The following is an 18,775-nucleotide window of genomic DNA, read 5'->3' as shown; positions in this document are numbered from 1 at the left end:
GCAAAAACACTGAAAAAACGTTTTTAAATTCTTTTTTTTTTTAAAATTTTCCCCCAAAAAAAAAAAAAAAAAAAAAAAAAAAAAAAAAAAACAAGCAGTTGGGAATGGTTTAAAAGTCCCAAATGGAAAACGGATTGTAGAACCTACATACCAAGATGTTCTTGCTTAGACTCGGGCCGTTTAACCATGCAGAGGATGAGCTGAGAGATGTGGCTGATGATGATGAAGGGTGGGGCCAGCGCAGGCCGGCTGTGGTATTCCACGATCAGGTTATATCTCTGGAACTTCCAGAAGATGTCTGTGTTACCCTGCACCACTTGAAATGTGTAACTGCAAATTGTGATACAAGTAGTCAAAAGTATTATCTTGATGGGTTATTTTTTTTAGATTCAGTGCTTTGCAGAAGTATTCATATGCTTTGAAAATGTTCACATTTTGTCAATTTACAACCATAAAAGTCAATGTAGTTTTCTGGTATTGTAATGGGGTATACCAGCATAAAGTAGAAACTGATTAAGTTGAAAGAAATATATACATGTTTCTGAAAAGTGTGACATGCAATTGTATTTCAGTCATAATGATAAAATAGAAACACCATTTGACTTAATTACAGCTGTGAATCTTATCTTTACAAGCGTTGTCTCTTCCTTTCAATCATCTTTCAATGGATATTCTGGAACTTTTTTAATAACACTGAACTTAAGGGTATTTCAGTTTATGTGTAATGACTGCATATAACATGCTCTATGCTTTCTGAAATGAATGACAATAAACAATAAGTTTTTTTTCCACAATATTAATTTTTTTGGAGCTGTATTTGTAGAAACTGACACATTTGCTGATTTTATTTTTAATTTTTTTTGATAGATATCTTAAACCGAGTCAGATTGGACAGAGAGCAACTATAAGCACCATTTTTAATTATTTCTTCAAATTCTCAGTTGCATTTAGACATTTTTAGAAATGTAGAAATTTGACTCGGTCTAACCCATAAATATGTTTTAGTTTGTATGTTTAAAGCTCTTTTCACTTCCCAGCTATGAACTGCTTGCATAGATTTGTCACATGAAACACAATTAAAAAAAACAGGGAAGTTTGTAATTCTGATATCTCAGAAGGTCAAAATGTTCCAGAGGTGTGAATATTTTTTGCATGGCACTCTAATTCACAATGAAAAAAACAATAGATTTGAAATGTGAGTTGTTGACATCAGCAGCTTTCTGCATGTATTTTAAACACTTGACTGACCTGAACATTGCAATAAGGAGGTTGAGCAGAAGCACATTGGTGACAAGGAGGAAGATAACTAGCAGCAGAATCACCAGCCAGTTGGCGTACTTATTGGGGCACGGCGGTAGATGACCCTCGAGAATCAGAGTTGAGTTTTCAGTGCAGGTAATATTTGGCATTCGGGCAGCTGGGTCACATTTCAGGAGAAAAGAAAGACATAGACAAAATTAGAAACTCTTGGTCAGATGGTCAGAAAGTCATCCTTGTTTGTAATATTACAGCTATGAGTTAAGTTGTAATATTTTTTTGTACTAGAAAAATATATATTTATATGTTCAAAGACAATAAATGACATCTTTCAACATGGTGTATTTGTTTTTTACCATCTATATCATCCAGTGGAATTTGGCCAAATATGTGCAGATAAGGGCGGTACAAGGCTCTACGAAACACCCAGTCAATCCGTGGGTCATTAGGGTGGAGAAGAGCCTGCGTAGCTACGCCATAAGCAATTAGCCACACACTCAGGAAAAAGAGGAAGAAGAAAACATCCTTCATCTGTAAGACATGGGTATTTTACATGTTAATAGCTATATTAGTGGGAAAATGTCTAAATTAATGACTTTATTTCCTAGTAGGACCATTTGACTTGATCACCATTCTTTCCACAATGATGATCTTGGGGCCGAGTTGCTTATTGATGGCAAAGATGTGGATGAGACGTAGAGTAAAAACCATAAAATCTATGGCCAGAACTGTCCGTCCCGCTTCAAAGGTGTCTTCCGACATCCTGCAGAATCAAAGACCAACGTTGGTTCAATACAGTATTTCATTCCCTAATCAACTCATTTAATTTGACGATGAAGTTCACATTTTTATAACTATTATGACAGAACACCCATATATTATTTAATTTGCACTTTTCCATTATTGTTGTACCTGCAGGAAACCCCAACAACAAAGAGTAAGATGGCCACCATGTCACACTTGTTCCAGTTGTCCTCTACGTAGAGCTTGAACTTCTTCAGGATGTTAATTTCTTCGTCAGTGAAGAAACTCTGTCATAGAACAAAGTTATTGCCTTAACATCATGTTTTCTGGAGGATTTTTACCAGTTTAATTTATTGCATCATCCGCAAAAATGTACGCATTGCTCATTAAACAAACACGTCCATTATACCTGCTAATTCTAGCATCTCTGGATGTATGAATGCATGTTTGCATGTATGTATTTTGACATAGTCAGATAATGCAACAGCGGTGAAGTCGTGTCTTATGTCGGTCTGCTGCACCCAGGGGAGCAATGCTCCAAGGGATCACGGCAAGAAGCGATCATGCTTATCTGACCTGTCTCCCAGGGAGAGAGGGAAAGGAATGCAGAGAGGTGAGAGGCTCATGAGTCCTCAAATTCCCTACAGAGAATGAGCTCACTCTAACAAAATCACATCATCGCCTACTCAGATGTGTCTGACTTGTCGGGACTGAATGCTTTAGCACATCTCATAAAAGTGCTGCTCCTTCACAAAAGGTGTGATGTTCTTGCATAAGACAGCTGAATATTCCTGACAAATTGTCCCCAAAAGAAGGACGGGCTACGTTGAGACGGCTTTGAAAATATTAAGCAGAACACTTAGGGACCATGTGTGATTCTGTATGTATGTCACCTGTCGAATTTCTTCCAGCACCAAGGTGAACACCCAGAAGTAGAGCATTATCTCCGGAACTTTAGGACCATCGGGCGGGCTCTTGAAGTCCAGAAGAAGAACGTAAGTGAAGAGGCAGAGGAAGGCGAAGTACATGATGACGTTGCCAAAGAACACAGTGACAGGAGCGCTCCAGAAGCGACGCCAGCGGCGGAGCAGGAAGCGCCACCAAACACTGGCACAGCTCTGAGATGTCTGACCTCCAGGTGCAGCATCCCTGAAAAAAAACAACCATGCCACAAATACAGTGAAGCAAACACAGTGCATGCACAAGAGTGTATGACACAAAGATTTTTATTTATTCGAGGTCAGCTAACAACATATTAAAGCTTATTTTAATCAAATATCTATGTTAGTTTTCCTGGCAGTTAATTAAATGATTTACAGTGAAAACACTTTGAAGGCAAACTCACAAAGGATCATCGTCATCCGTTAGCAGTAAAGCCTTTTCTGTGTCGAGGCTGTCCAGCTCCACAAACTCCTTTTTACCATCACGATTATCCAGTTCTTCATCGCTGAAACACAAACCAGTCTGTCAGTGAACATAAGCAAATAAATACCTGCCAACTGCATGGTTAAAGTTGTGTAATACAATTTTTGTTCACCTAAACATAATGAGGTTGGTCCAAATAAGGGGTGGAAAGAAGAAAGAGACCACAAGTTTGGAGATGGCAGTGTCTGTCGTCATCGCCCCCCACCAAAGCTTTGTGAGGAGAGCCTGTGGTGAGAGTTGGCATTAGGATAATTTCTAGCAGTGAAGGATTAACTTGAATGAAAAAAAGTTTACCACAAGGGGGCACTATAGGTCTTTCTATTTAGACACCATACTGCTCTGGGACTACATTCTTGAGGACACATATTAAGAGTTATATAACCAAAAGACATAACAAAAAAACAAACAAAAAAAAAAAAAAAACAAACACACAATATATGATTCACGTTTGGTTTCACAGCTGCAGTTTGAATTTAGTCTCCTATGTGTCGAGGCACCTGATGCTTTGCCATGACTATGTCCACCCTAACAAAATAGTGTTGCCTTGCATATTTTTTATAATAATACACATGTACTGAATCATAATTAACTGCTTCTGAGTAAAAAAAGACTACAATATTCCAACTGTGTCCTTTAAATAAAAGATGTTATTCACTGTGCTCTAACTTTCCCTGCTGATACTGAATACCAATTAACTCTCACTGATGACTTTCTAATGACAAGGACATATCTTGGAGGGAAATTTGGGAAGAAAAAATGCGCTGTATGAAGTATCTAATGGAATACACTGCTCTGATTAATAACCATAATGAGAATGTCACTAAGTAACCTAGATATACATGTCAGTTTTCACAACATTGTTCTGCAGCAGACTGACAGGCTGAGTAAGAAAACTTGGCCTCCAATCTCAGGAGGCCAAATGTTATCTTCTTGTTACCTGAACTCCATCGTGGGCAAAGAAAGATTTGGCATCAGCCTCAGTTGCCAAGTTGAGAACAGTGGATTTACTCCAGCACTGTGTTCTTCTCACTAACAAAGCATAGGCCCTGTCTTCACTGTTGGAATAACACTCTCCAAAGACATCTGAAAAAAAAACAAAAAAACAACAAGAACAGTTAGTAAAGTGTCAACCAATTAAATCCTTTATTTTGGACAATTTCCGTCTTTCAGATTTAGAGTTTTATTCTCTTCCAATGGCATTTGTTTGTGCTTCTCTCAAGACAATGCTGGTTTGAGGTAGGGGGTATGCTTACTTGACCTTTGGATTCTGTAACCACACTGTCAACTCTTATCATCGGACAGTTTAAGAACTCACCAAGGGCAAACTGCTCGTACTTGGCCTCCTTCATACTGCGTGCAGACTCAGCCTCAGATTCCAGGCGTGCCATCTCTTTCAGAATCTTACATCCTGCCAGGGCTGCTGCAACTGCCTCGGGGCCCTGAAGGATTAAAAGAAAGCTGGATCCAAGAAATGGGGCTGGAAGAAACATCTAGTGAATTTGGGATTTATTTTTTGCATCTCAATTACTGTGCATGCTGCATCAGCTATGTTTAAGAGGCAAATAGTAGAATTGACCCCTTAGTCTTTAAGTTGCTGTTTTAAAAGCATAGTTCTGGATTTTTTTAAAGTGCGTTTCGGATAAAATATTCAGAGAAGTCTAACATCAGTAGATAACTCTCATAGTTTAATATAAATCCAGATTAGTTGATCCTGAAAGCAAAAGCCATTGGCCAAGACCACAGTAGAGTTTCAAAGAATAACCCTAATCTTATAAAGGCCATAGAAGATTATGCAAATACTTATATGTGAACCTTTAACCTGTCATCATGTTTGCACTGGAAGGTGGTGTACCACTTGTGACCTTCCTGTGTAGAACGTGTTCTGATAATAGCACAGATAACGAATTTGCAGATAGAGTAAATATTTAGCTGAAAAGTAAGGCAGATTAGAAATGCTGCACATCTTCCATTTCAAGTGCTTGTTTTACTGAAATGGATCACCAGAATTTCACTTCACAAAAAATGCTGTACTATTCATTCATTCATTTATTTATTTGCCATGATTTTCTACCTATGTCCTGTTATCTATGGGATGAGAAAATCACCCCCTCTGCTCTCCAAAGAGCTTTAACACAGTCTGTTTGGCTATTCACTATTAAATCTGCATTTCATTCGGCTTTCCTTTCATTCCTCCCAGGTTTCATTTTCAGTTAATTCAGTGAACTGAAAGAACCAAAAGTAATTTATTACAGAGAACTTAATTTACCACAGGTTACATTTTCTGATTGAAAATACAGATGTGTTTTATCATTGTCTGGTGATTTTAATCACTTACTGGAATAAATTGAAGCTAGTGACTTGCTGGACTTGAATATGTTAGAGGTTTGGTGGTTTTATTCGGAATCGTAAAATGTCGGTGAAAGGGAGACAAAGACATTAAACAACCCTTTATAACAATACTTTTAATACTTTTTGAGTATTATGTTCATCTGTTTCTGTTCTGAGAGAGAGGAAATTGGCTCCAGGCACACTGAGATAATGACAAAAAATGGCTGAAAATGTTTGCACACCTAGCACCAATACCCAATGACCTGTCTTTGTCACACTGTTTAATAATCGAGGGCCCATGTAGTGCAATTTCTTTCTTTTGGTGACTGGAGGAGATGTGCATAAGAGTCCCTGACCTGCATAGGGTGATCATTTCTCCCTTTATGTGGGTTCTGGCCTCAGGGGAAACATCTAAAGATTATTAGATGTAGTCATCTTGTATGTAGAGAGTTACCAGCAGTCATTTTGTTCAATAAAGCCTAATGTGTTTCAAGAAGCTTGGGTGATTTCACTTCCTTTAAATACCTGAAGAATGTTGTGGTAAAACTAATTACTGTCAGTATTAACCTCCATCTCTCAGGGAGATGACAACAAGGCATATTTCCCAAGATACCAAGCTATTTTCTTGTAAGTAAGGATTTATACTTTGATAGGTTTTTCTTAAACAGAAAGACTCTGGCTCATGGGAGCGTACCAGTTAAACGACGCTCTTCATATACAACAAAAATCTCATAATACATCTACTTTTCTTTCTTTCTTTTTTTTATAACACTACCTGTCCGTTCTTCATCAGATAACATCCAGTTAATAACTTGCAAGTACATCAGCACAAGAGCAGCAGTACAGTCTTTAAATTAAGAGTATGCATAGACTCTCCATCCCTATTTCATTTCAATGTATTATGATTTCTATCCCTCATGCTCTATTATATATATATACATACAGACAGACATGCATGCATACATACATATAAGCCATGAGATGAGTATATACGCTGCCTTGCATTTTGATGAAGCTTTCAGTGACAGAGAGACGCTTCAAACAATCAAGTTATGAATGGTGCTATCCAGGCGACAGCATGAGAGGGAAAACGACTTGCAGTGGGGGTGTGCACACACTGCATGCAATTAACAGTCTTTCAGATAATATTTGAAATAAGAAGCCAGCCAGGAAGGAGCACATTAAGGTGACCACTTGTGAGATTACAATAATTGGTTGCCTCACTACAGGGATGACTGGAGAAGAAATTAAAAACGGGAGCCTTGAAAAATTGTTTAAAACAAAAAAGGGATCATCATTGATTTATGTCATTTGAACTGTTCAAAGAGCATCAGTCCCATGTCTGGATATATTTCTCATTAACTTCATCAGGACTTTAGATATGCCTTCCCTATCTCACCAAGGGCCGACTGCCTCAGCAAGCGACATGACCTTCATTTCAATAATGTTCTTTAAGATAAGATTGCTTTTTAGCTCACCTAGTTACAGCACTCTTTTATCTAGAGTGACATTTGCATATGGCAGGACTGACCTACACCTGCTCTGTGTTTGGCGTCATGCCTCTTGTCACCCTTCATTTGAAGTTACACTCTCTGTGTAACTCACACAAGCCTGGAGTTCTGATAGAGTAGATTTTTCCAGTGCCAGGCATATTTAGGGTGTTGCTGATTGATATATGACAAGCTGGAACTGAAATAAGCAAAGAAGCTGATAAGACTGACCATGGCCCAAAAGTAGTTAGCCATCTGCTGTCGGTTCTGAAGAACGGCCCAGAGAAAAAGATCTCGCCAAGGATGTTCACAGCGCTCCTCCAGCTCGGGCAGGTTCTTCTGGCTGTGGAACAGTCGGCCCTTTGGTGGCTTCTCCTGGGGTGCATAGACAGTACACTGCATGTATTAAACATGTTTAGTAAATGGGGCAGCTGCAGACACTCAGCACAACATTCAGCGTCTAAATGAGTTATAGAATTGATGGCGTTCATTTCTGAATTAAGCAATTCATATGGCTATAGGAGGTCATTTTTGCCTGATCGCTTTTTTTTTCTTTTGTTTCATAAAAATCTAAGAAAACCCAAAAGACAATTGGAGTGCAAAGAAGAGTACAGAACATGGAAAATAGCAAGTACTAAAATCAAGTCATATTTGAACAAACACATATGACTTGATTTACATTGGTAAAATGCTATTTTATCTTAATCATAGCATGAAATTGTCAATTAAAGATTCAATATCCTCCCTGAATTCAGTGTACCAAGAAATTTTGTATTTTATTTGATTCATTGTAAATTCTGATGTTTCAAGTGACACAATCTGAGAAAGTCAGAAGACAAAATTAGACACAAGTCAGTTGAAAACTATGAAATGTGTCAAAAATTGCCATTTAAATGACAAATAAATGGGTTGAGAACTACCACTTAGGTTTAGAATTTGACTTGACTTCAAAGTTAGAAATTTGTCATCTGAAATCAATAATTATTCACTCAAGTTGACATATGAGTCACAGTCTGTGTATGTCACTCACTGCTGGCATCTTTTGATAAAAGCCTTTGCAGGAGTCATGCAGAAAGTCCTTCAGGACTTTGGCGACTTCAAACAGGGTGAAGCGGGGCTTCCCTTGCTCCGAGGGATGGTGTCCTGGCGGACCAGGTGTTCTTGCTGCCCCAAGCAAGAGCTGCTTCTCTTCATATTTTTTCAGAAGCAGGTTGTGAAGGAGGCTCTTCTCCGACACAGACCAGTAAAGCTCCTGTAGGCGACCGTAGGTGAGGAATTCCCCCAAGTTCACCCCGTTGTCCACAAAGAGGCGCACAAAGTCTGGTTTGTCGTTGATGAGGGCATCCATCATCACTTCCTCAAGGTCACAAGCCTGCAATAATTATAGGGTTTTGTAACAATCAGTCACAAAGCAGTTTAATGAAATGTTTTATAATGATTAGGTCATTGACTTTTTTTTTTTTACAACAGTACACACTGATGTTCTTAGCTGAATGCAATCTCATGAGAAACAGCTAGTTAGTAAGTCTATAAAAACAAATGTTGGCATGTTGGATAGATTTACAGCCATCCTAACAGGACAAAATGTGTGAGCAAGGACGATCACAAGTCTACAGCTTCATTGTTGACACCGTGATTCAATTATGATTTTAGCAAATGTTAAAAGTATAACTTGACATACTAACAAAATAATGTGTGATATTAAATATCAGACATTTCTGCAAAGTCACAGGAGTCAGCTGTCAGCTGTAAATCAAATGCTGTAAATAAAGCATTTGTCTGGTTGTCTGGTTGAAAGTACAAGTTTGCAATATGATCAGTTGTACTGTGTCTTAACACAACACTGCATACAAATTCAAATTGCAATAGACTAATAAACAGAATGGACTAAAAAAACAGAAATATGTGAATCAGAAGGTACAAATCAGATACCAATCTGTGTTGTTAGCCACACATAGTGTAATGTTTTTTACAGCCCACACTGCAACACATATGGGGAGTGTCCACACATAATCAACTGAAAGCACCAGCTGTGGTGCAACAAATAACTTCTTTTTGCAAGTTCTTGTGCTTCCCCCACATCCCTGCTATCCTGGGAGGTGAGCCATATTGTTCTTGTTAAAATATGGGCATTTAATGTTGCAGCTGCAGTGACCAAGTGATAACATTACAATTTTATGCAAAAGCTCTGCTTGCACTGATCGACATTCTCTTACCTTTACATTATTAATCTTTGAGCAGCTTCATCTGATGGCAGGTGAAGCTGCTCAAACAACATGAATATTTTGGATAACAATTATTTTAACAATTTCGACATTAAGCCTTTATCCTTAAATGGTAAATTAATTTCTACATTTACAAAAACAACAACAGAACAATATAATATCACAGCAATAGTAACATCCCCTTACACTGCATGAACTGTATTCCCTTCATTGCAATGCACTTGCACTGTTGAAATGTTCAAAAGTGACACACATATTTATAAGACATGACAGAAAGTGATCCTAAACTTAGTACTATCACCTTTAAACCAACGTAAGTTGTTATCTGGTCCACCAACATACATGGCAAGATGGAATACAGATTGAGAGAGATATTCAGTATTTACCCACCTTCCACTCCACATCTCCATTAAAGATGTCACTCTTGGCAATGTCCACTCTGTTCCAGGCCACAGCCAGCTTTAGCTCATCCAGAAAGTCTTGAGCTTCTTGACTTTGACTCTTACAAGCTGATAAACACACAGACACATAAAATGCCAACAGGTCCACAGGCAATGAAGAGCTCAACATTTCGCACACAGAAATGCAGAAATTGTGCGACAGAAAGGGTTCCATCTGTAAGACGAACTTTACCCTTGACAAGAGCTTTGAGAATAACAGTATCCAGCTCGGAGCTTTCCTGTTCAGGGTCGTGGACAGTCAGAAGATGCCCGTGATCAAGTATCTTTTGGATCTGTCAGGCAAGTTAACAGCCAGTTAACAGAGTAAACATATTTTTAAATTCTATAAAATTTGAAAAATAAACAACAAATTCATGAAACATTGAATAATTGTCTTGTCTGTCATGCTACATTTAGGTAATCTTATACAAATTTCTTAAGATAAATATGAAATTCACACAGTAGCTTGTCTCACTGTGTTTCCCAGTGTGCCCCACTTTTATCCCAGTGTTCAATACTTGACAAGTGCATATCTTTGTAAGTGTCTGCCTCCCTGCTGTGTGCATGGCTCTCACCAGCTTGACCCAGTTACTGATGTCTGTGCTGTGGTGGGCATTGGGAAAGGTGTCCAACAGTAGCTCATGAACGCTGTCTGCGTCCCAGCAGCCTCTGTTCATCAGCGTGACTAGGATGTCAGCCACGCCTCCAGAGCCTGCCAGAATCAGCCACGGTGTGGAATTTCCAATGCCCTTACACATCCTCTGCAAGAAGAGAAACAATTTTATCAGCAGACAGCCACGTTGTTTAGATAGTGCTGTGCTCTTCCATCTCCTCAGTTATCGCCCTGCTTATGAAAAATAATTGTTGGACAAGCCTTTTCTTTTAGATGAAGAGATTAGTTGTGAGATAACATGAAGAGTTTGTTGTTTGTCCACCTTTGGCTTGATACTTTAGCTGATCAGAGCCTGATTCTACTAAGTCTACTAACGTATGTTAAGAGTTATCTAAAGAGTCAAACAGTGGAAATCAAAATCTGACTTTCTAAAAGACCATTTTGGGTTATTGTTTTACTGTGGAATAACTAAGACAGCATAAGGAAATAAAACAGTTTACCTTTAGGATTCTGGGCTCCCCATGGACCAGGAGACACAGAACAGGGATCTCAAAACTTCCTGCTCCTGCAATGAAGATTTTTGTCTTTTACAACTCTGATGTTAGTTTACTGCATAATGGATAAACATACATTGATTAATTAAACCAAAGAGGAGTTAATATATAGTTTTTTTTCCAAAAATTGATGTGTGGTGTAAAATATTCTTAAAGATTATAATCATTTGAAGGGCAGGATCTTTTCTGTTTATCACTGTGAAACAATTTATTTTTAAGTTTAAACACTCGTGCTATGTACAAATGCATTAAATAAACTAGGAAGGTCAGAAATGCTTGCTGCCACATTTGCACTAATGGAAAACATAAAGCACTTTGCAACAGCATTCAGACCTTGAGACTAACATATTGTTTGATTTTAAAAGCATTTTGCAATGTTGCCACGGCGTGCTTCAGTGTATTTAATTGGGATGTTAGAGCAACATTAAACAGTTCATTATTGTAAAGCGCAAGGAAAAATATTTAAGCTTTTTAATTCAAATTTCAATTTTAATGTGTATTTGCATTTAGTGCATTGTCCTCTGATACCACTAAATAAACTACTCTTTCTCTAATTGCCTTTAAAAGTCCACATCTTTCTTAGCAAAGCCAACATGTGTTTAGTTTGATCACAGTATGAATGCAAGCTCTCTTTGGAGGCCTTGAAGGTTTCTCAGAAAAGCGTACTGCACAGCCTACATCACAAACACCCTTGAAGACTCCAGACAGAACAGAAAGTAAAACCGTAAAGATCTTTAAAGTAGGGGTAGCTTATAAAATAATATTCCAAACTTTGAAAAACATAGACCCTGCTACAACTGTCTACACCAGGTGGTAGCAGCATCATGTTGTGGTATATATATATATTTTTTTTCTTTAGCATCAGAGCACTTTGGATGAAAACCTTTTAGACGCCACAAAAGACAAAATATGGACTTAGTAATCTCTGTAAATCAAAACCGATTTAATGTTGATCTTGAACAGCATGGACAGAGTGCGTCTACAGTGCATATAGTTCGTGAAGAGTGAAGTAAGTACATGATGTGCTGTCACGCTTAATCTTTGAGGACAGATGCAAAAATATCTTGTACACAAGCTGTATAATTTAAAACAGTGATAACGCATGCAGTGATGGAAAAATCTCATTTATAAATGTTTGTCACAGTGAATTGTGTTCTCTTATCAAAATATGTAATTTTAAAATGTTTTTCATTATATCTTCCTATGTATCAGAGAATTAAGATGTCGAAAAATGGCTTAGACAATATTGCTACATGATAAAATATAAAGTTATTAATTTTTAATAAAAAAGTAAATACATGATGTCAAATGTACAGTCCCTATAAGTTAACTAGACTCCGTTATTAACCTTAGCAATGTAGAAAATGTACTGTAGACATCATCAAATCATAAATAGTACATAATTAGATAGATATAAAAAAGTTTTTAGTCTGACTGATCACTGAATAATGGAAAGGAGAGACGCAGTGTCCTCAGATGGCCCAGTCCTTCCACTGCTTGTATCTGTGGTTGTTTTTCCTTTAATTTTGCACAGTGATTGCTTTGAATAAGGAATAGCAAAGTTTAGCTACTTAAAAAGATACTTAACATGACTGCTGCACTTCTCTACAATGCTGAGGCATTTTGAGTTTAGCACGCTATAGCAAAAAGTCATAAAATATGAATCATGGTTTCTTTTAAAATATTCCTATATGACGCAGCAACATGTATTATGTACAGAATTACAATGCAATAAAACTGCATGTATAATTAAAAAACAATGAAGGTTATTTTTATGATCTTTCAAATATTTTACACAAACAAAAATATTGCAATGCTAAATTTTAACTTATTAATCAAATAACAATAGAATAGAACATTTTAACCATTGTCTGTACCCAAAACATATGTGAACATGAAGGAGTTTACCTCCATAACCAGTGCGCTGAAGGGAGATGTGTTTGAGCAGTTTCACTCTCATTTCACTGGTGGCTCCTGGTCTGTTGGGATCCTCTTCCACAAACACGAAGTGGGAATGGTGGCTGTCCAGGGAATACACTGCACCATGGGGCAAGTCCTGTGGTGTGTATGCTGCAGGCTCATCCACCTTATGAAAATTATTATAACAATGCACCAAGACTCAGGAGAGCACAAATGTATTGGGGTTGTTTACAGATGACAGTATTGTGTATCTGAGCGGAAACCTTGGCAGTGAGGAGAGCCTTTCGGTTGTGGATCATGTTCCAGGGTGCGATGCCAATGGCCACAACACGAACTTTAGAGGAGGTGCTGGCCAGGGAGTGATCTCTTACTGCCTGGCCCAAGTGCTTAGTGATGCCAAAGCGAAGGCCATTAGTTAAAATCCATGCCCCTGAAGAACAGAGAAGGAGTTGCACAACTACTGCTGCTCAGATGTTCATATTTACTAATCAAAGGCATGAATGTCATGTATAACTTTTCATAATGCACATGAACTATTCTTTTTCCGTAGTGGGATGATGATACAGCTGATGAACAAGAACTTTAGTGCAATTTATAGTGTCTAAACAAGATCAAATTAAAACATAGAGACTCAAAAATGTACATACACCCACACCTGATGTAGTTTATCAGGCTGCAGATAAACTACATGGCTTTTTGGACTGTCTTTCTGACACCTACTGAGTTTTTACACATAGTCCACATATTTTGGGCAGGAACCATTCCATCTGCTTTCTTGTTTTCATTATCTATGTTAAGAAGTCCACTTGGGGGTTCATGACAAGGCCTTCAAATCTGAAAACACTTTTCAACATGGGGATGACAACATCATACTGTGGGGCTTTCAGTGGTACTGTTGTGACTGAATCACATCCAAGGTCTTCAAGTTCACACTCAGTTAACAGCTAAAAATTTAAAACATGGACACAATTGGGTGACCTAACTTGGCAGTTCTCCAAAATCCTTTCAGAATCGTTTTGGAATTGATGAAGTAGCTAAACAATTTCTGGGAACTCCAAGATGTCAGTCTTATTAAAAATCCAGGGGACTGTGGTCAAAGTCAGGAAAAAGCATAACTTTTGAGCAAAATCTAATGGTTTTCATCAGAAAAAAAATGGGATATTTTTGAAAAAGCCCTTTTGATTATTTCAAAAAGTGTTTGGTTTATCTTTAAGTTGCCAAGGAACATTTAAGCAATTATTAGTGATGGTGTATGTAAGGATTAGACAATAGACATAATTAACTAAAATGTTTGAATCTAATTCTTGATGTCTTAAAAATTACATAAATAATGACTCAAGTACATGAATAAAAGTCTAAAATGAATATAACATCATGCTGATGATGAGTATATGAAAACTTCTGACGTCTAGTAAATTGGACAAAGCTGACTTAAACAGAAACACTTTATGGAAATTTATAAAAATATATTAGACTGGAAGGTTCTTTCTCAGATTGCACGAGTGCATTCACTGCAAATTAGATTTCTGCCCATTTAGTCATGAATAATGTGCGGGTTCTGCTAAAAGTGAATTATGCAATTTTACATTGTGCATAAAAATATAAAGCAAATAAGAAAACCGATTTAGAATTGAAACATTGTAGACAAAAATATACTGTAATGGTATTGTTGCTGATAACAATTCTGCCTCATTGCAGCAGAAGGCTAGACACAAGTTATTCCCTTGCTGTGAAAAGTCAAGGCCAGCTTTGGCCCACTGATTATAACCTGTGCTCTGTGCAGCTTTCACAAGTCCTTTTCTAAGAGTGTCCCTGAGCCAGGGCTTCATCTGAGCCAGCTCATCTCCTCCCACCAACGCCACGACCAAGTGTGGAGGAGAGAGGCCCCAGTCCTCTGTCAGCATCTTGTAAATCAAAACTGGGTCTGTGTTGCTGGACACCCTCACAAACTGCATTAAGGGAAGAGAAATATGATGTTAGGATCATGTGTTCAAATCAATTTCTCCAAGGATTTTTCTGAGACTTTCTGCAGCTTTTTATTGTTTTACTGTATTTATTTACGTTTTTTGCATTATTTCATCTCACCTTTCCTTTAGTCTTTGTAGATCCAACAAAGTCAATGTCACCCACTCTCCCAGCTGCCCAGTGAGTTTTCTCCTTCATTTTGTTAGCCAAGCCTCTGGCTACATTCTGAATAGTCTCATCCACTTTACAGCAACATGAGCAGCCAAGGAGGACACTGCAAAGACACAGGTAATTGCTCTGTGTCATAAAGTCATCTTTAGCACACAACAGGAAAGATTTAATTTTGAGTGACCCTGACGCACTTCTTGAAAACAATATACCAAATTATAAACTCTTGTGTAATCTGTTGCACAGTATCTTCTAACAATGTTATTGTGTTGCTTACTTTGTAGCAAAAGACTATCTAAGATGCTCATAACATGTCTTTGGCACTTCCAGGTTAAAAAAAAAAGTCACACAAGTTCACATAAATTCATTTCTTTACAGACATTTTAAAAACGTATTAGAATAATAACCTGTAAACTGTGTTATGTGCATTTCTGTGGAAACATTTCCTCTCTTGCAAGTTGCGTATCTTAGAGACTGAAATATATCATATCATTGAACAAATGTGAATATATGACAAAGACTCATTGAGTAAATATGAATGTATTATCAAATCAATTATATTATTCAGCCATTTGCAGAACAGATGAAGTGGGAAGCCAGTCATAAGATTTTGGGAGAGTCATTATCCACAAATAGAGAAAATATGAAACAATGGTGAATCTTCCTGGGAATGATTGGTCTTCCAAATGTATTCCAAGAGCGAGTCAGTGACTTATTCAGGAGGTCACAAAAGAACCTAACACAACAACTAAATCACTGCACACCTTACATGTCAAAGTTAATAATGTCCATATAATTCAACAACAACAGAGTGTCATTGAAAACCTATAGGAGTAAATGCAGAGAAAAATAGGTAAAGAAATCCAACATGAAGGCAGGCAGAAAAGATCCAACAAGGAATGACAAGATGCATGTAGTTAATTACAGTCACACTGCAGCTGGGAGAGAAGGCAAATGCATATACTGAGGAAAGATGAATAATGAACACAGAAAGAGCCGAACAAGGACTCAAAGGATCTAGAAGCAAAGGAAAAAGCTTGACAAATAATCTTAGAGACATAAATGCAAATACACCAGAAACAGAACACAAGAATAAACTTAGAAACTACATACAAAGCATCAAACACATACAGCAATATCAAACTAAATATGCAAAATCTGTTAAGCAACAATAAGGAGCACAAACAAATACACAAAGACAAATTAAACCCAAAACTGAAACACTCCAGGAGAGTGACAAAGAGATTGGATAAGAAAATTCATTCCTAGGAGAGTTCCCTGTCCCAATAATTGCTGAACAAAAAATAAATAAGACTTGCCTCACTTTTGCCAATAAAAACACTGTGATGATAACATAGATTTGGAAACATGATGTGAACTGATGAGATAAAAGCTAACTAAAAGGTTTGTTGGGATTGCTTTTTGTTGTACCTTTATAAATTAAACAGCTGAGAATTGGATTTAGTATTTTCTCATGCTATCTTTGTCTGATATCAAATTGTCTTTGAAGATCTGAAACATTTAACAGTAGTAAATAAAAAAGGGGAGAATACTTTTTTCATAGCGCTGTAGAATTTCACATTAAATAGTACAACTTGGCAAAATCAAACAAAAGAGGGACGTAGATTGAACTTTTAAACAAATTATACCTTTAGGCCCCTCCCTTCTCTATCACTTGCACTTTAACACTGCCCTACCTGCAGATGAGGCAGTCATGCAAGCAACAGGCAAATAGCCATAGCAACTGTAAAAGGTGCAGCAATACATATGGTTAGAGACTCACCTTCTGTTTTGGTTCCAGCAAAGTGATTTTTACATAGCATTCAGAATAATGGGCATGCCAAAATAATGTGATGACTTGTTGTTTTACATTAGAGGCTTATCAAGAGTTTTAAGTTTTTCTTTTAATGTTTAAAATCCTGCACAAGATGAAAGCATCTTTCAAAGTATAAATATTTTTACCCTGATGTTTTGAAGTTTGTAGATTTTTGATAAAAAATAAGAAACTGAGACCAGTAGAGGAATTCTGAATGCTTTGTGGTTTAGCCGTGTCGTCACTAATCCTCCTTCCTAACAATGTAGTTCAGAGCTACATTGTTATACAAAGCATTCTATTCTCCAGTTTAGAAATGACTTTTTCTCATGAATAATTAAAATAAAATAAAAAATATACTTGGATCTAGTTAAGACTTTTTAGTAATGCACATATGTTTGCCTCCTGTCGCAAAACCTCCAACTTAGTGCACTGATCTGAAAGAATGCAATTATGCTTTCTTTGCAATAAAACTATTCTCTTCAGTGTAAGATAAAGTTAGTTTAACCGATTTTTGTGCTGTTTCATATAGAGATATTTGGGTTGTGTTACACACAAGCAAACCAATGCTTTGACACACCTGTGCTCCTCTGACCACTCCAGCATGTCTCCACACTGAGGGCATCGTGTTTGTGGCTGCAGTGGCACCTGCAAACAAATAAATACACAGACATTAATCCCAGTTTCCACTAAATCCATTAAAACTCACTCACCAGCCTTATATGACTGGAAAGAGGGTAATAGGTATTTGTGGCTAATGCAAAGCTGGAGCAATTTTCATTCACGCTCCATATGCAAAGTGCTTTATCCAGTCCAGTTGCTTGAACTAACAACATAGCAACCATACTTCCTCAAATAGATAAAACTGGAATGTATATGGCGAGCCTATGAAGCAGGACTGATTTGATGCAGAACAATCTGACAAGAAAGTCAACACATTTGTCTCACATTTACATGGACTCTAAAAATATTACAAACCTCTTATAAAAGGAGGTAAAATATTTAATCTTCTTTAACATGATATATGTCCCAAAGAAACACATTTATATGAGAAAAATATGAAAAAAAAAAAAAAAATCCTGCAACAACCTATTTGCATAAGTGAGCACGCTAGTAAACAAATACATTAGTCTTATCCAGTCCTAGTCCCAGTCTGTCAATCATCCTGATGTAGGTACTGTTCATATCCTGCATGTTCTCTGCTACGCTACAGATTCTTCCTGATAGAGCCTGCCACAAATGCTCAGGCTAATTAGCATGGCTACAGATAACTTCGCATAACGTCATTTTCCAGTAAGTAAGCGTGCACACAAGCTTGATTGACAATGCCAGTGTCTTCCCCCTAACACTGATCGGTTAATTTTAGCTAAGAGCAGTGCACTTCTGCATATTGTAATAGTGGCACATGGAGGAAGGGAAGGACGTTGATTTTTTCACAGATTATATGTCTAATACCATACTGTCACGACGTACTGACAGTTTTAACAAACATGTAAGAAACTTCTTTTTAAATAAAAGTTAGATACTGCAACTTTAACTCATAGAAAACATTCAGTCAGTTTTCTGAAAACTATCTGAATGTAGAAAACTGTCTGAATGGGCGCGCTGGAAGACTCAGTTGGTGTAGCACACGTGCCATGTACAGAGGTTGCCGGTTATTATGGATTCAGTTCCAGGTTCAAGCCATTTGTTGCCTGTCTTTCCCCTCTCTCTCCACTCTATTTTCCACCTATATACTGTTCAATGAAGGCCACTACGGCCAAAAAAAACAAAAAAAAAAATACCTCCAAAAAAAATAAATTATGAAAACATAGGTGTATTTTAAAATTTTTT

At 37.3% G+C, this 18,775-nt stretch overlaps 1 protein-coding gene across 1 annotated transcript in view; it reads right to left on the bottom strand.

Annotated features, from left to right (window-relative positions):
• Positions 1-18,775, bottom strand: part of trpm5 (transient receptor potential cation channel, subfamily M, member 5) — a 34,562-nt gene that overhangs the window by 5,331 nt on the left and 10,456 nt on the right. Inside the window, exons 2-22 of the mRNA XM_015061000.1 lie at positions 17,523-17,590; positions 15,082-15,235; positions 14,765-14,945; positions 13,260-13,426; positions 12,985-13,162; positions 11,023-11,087; positions 10,485-10,670; positions 10,103-10,202; positions 9,860-9,978; positions 8,275-8,616; positions 7,476-7,619; positions 4,742-4,865; positions 4,364-4,509; positions 3,539-3,651; positions 3,347-3,448; positions 2,895-3,150; positions 2,170-2,288; positions 1,888-2,020; positions 1,614-1,788; positions 1,249-1,417; positions 152-330 (exon numbers count right to left, since the gene is read on the bottom strand). Coding sequence (XP_014916486.1) covers positions 152-330; positions 1,249-1,417; positions 1,614-1,788; positions 1,888-2,020; positions 2,170-2,288; positions 2,895-3,150; positions 3,347-3,448; positions 3,539-3,651; positions 4,364-4,509; positions 4,742-4,865; positions 7,476-7,619; positions 8,275-8,616; positions 9,860-9,978; positions 10,103-10,202; positions 10,485-10,670; positions 11,023-11,087; positions 12,985-13,162; positions 13,260-13,426; positions 14,765-14,945; positions 15,082-15,235; positions 17,523-17,590 — 3,220 coding nt within the window. The remainder of the gene's footprint in view (positions 1-151; positions 331-1,248; positions 1,418-1,613; positions 1,789-1,887; positions 2,021-2,169; positions 2,289-2,894; positions 3,151-3,346; positions 3,449-3,538; positions 3,652-4,363; positions 4,510-4,741; positions 4,866-7,475; positions 7,620-8,274; positions 8,617-9,859; positions 9,979-10,102; positions 10,203-10,484; positions 10,671-11,022; positions 11,088-12,984; positions 13,163-13,259; positions 13,427-14,764; positions 14,946-15,081; positions 15,236-17,522; positions 17,591-18,775) is intronic.

Source organism: Poecilia latipinna, unplaced genomic scaffold (genome assembly GCF_001443285.1).
Source record: "Poecilia latipinna isolate Pla-1442-1.1 unplaced genomic scaffold, P_latipinna-1.0 Scaffold1765, whole genome shotgun sequence".
In the NCBI taxonomy this organism is placed as follows: domain Eukaryota; kingdom Metazoa; phylum Chordata; class Actinopteri; order Cyprinodontiformes; family Poeciliidae; genus Poecilia; species Poecilia latipinna.
Note: the sequence above shows the minus strand (reverse complement) of the source record. Positions and strands in the feature narration are given on the sequence as shown.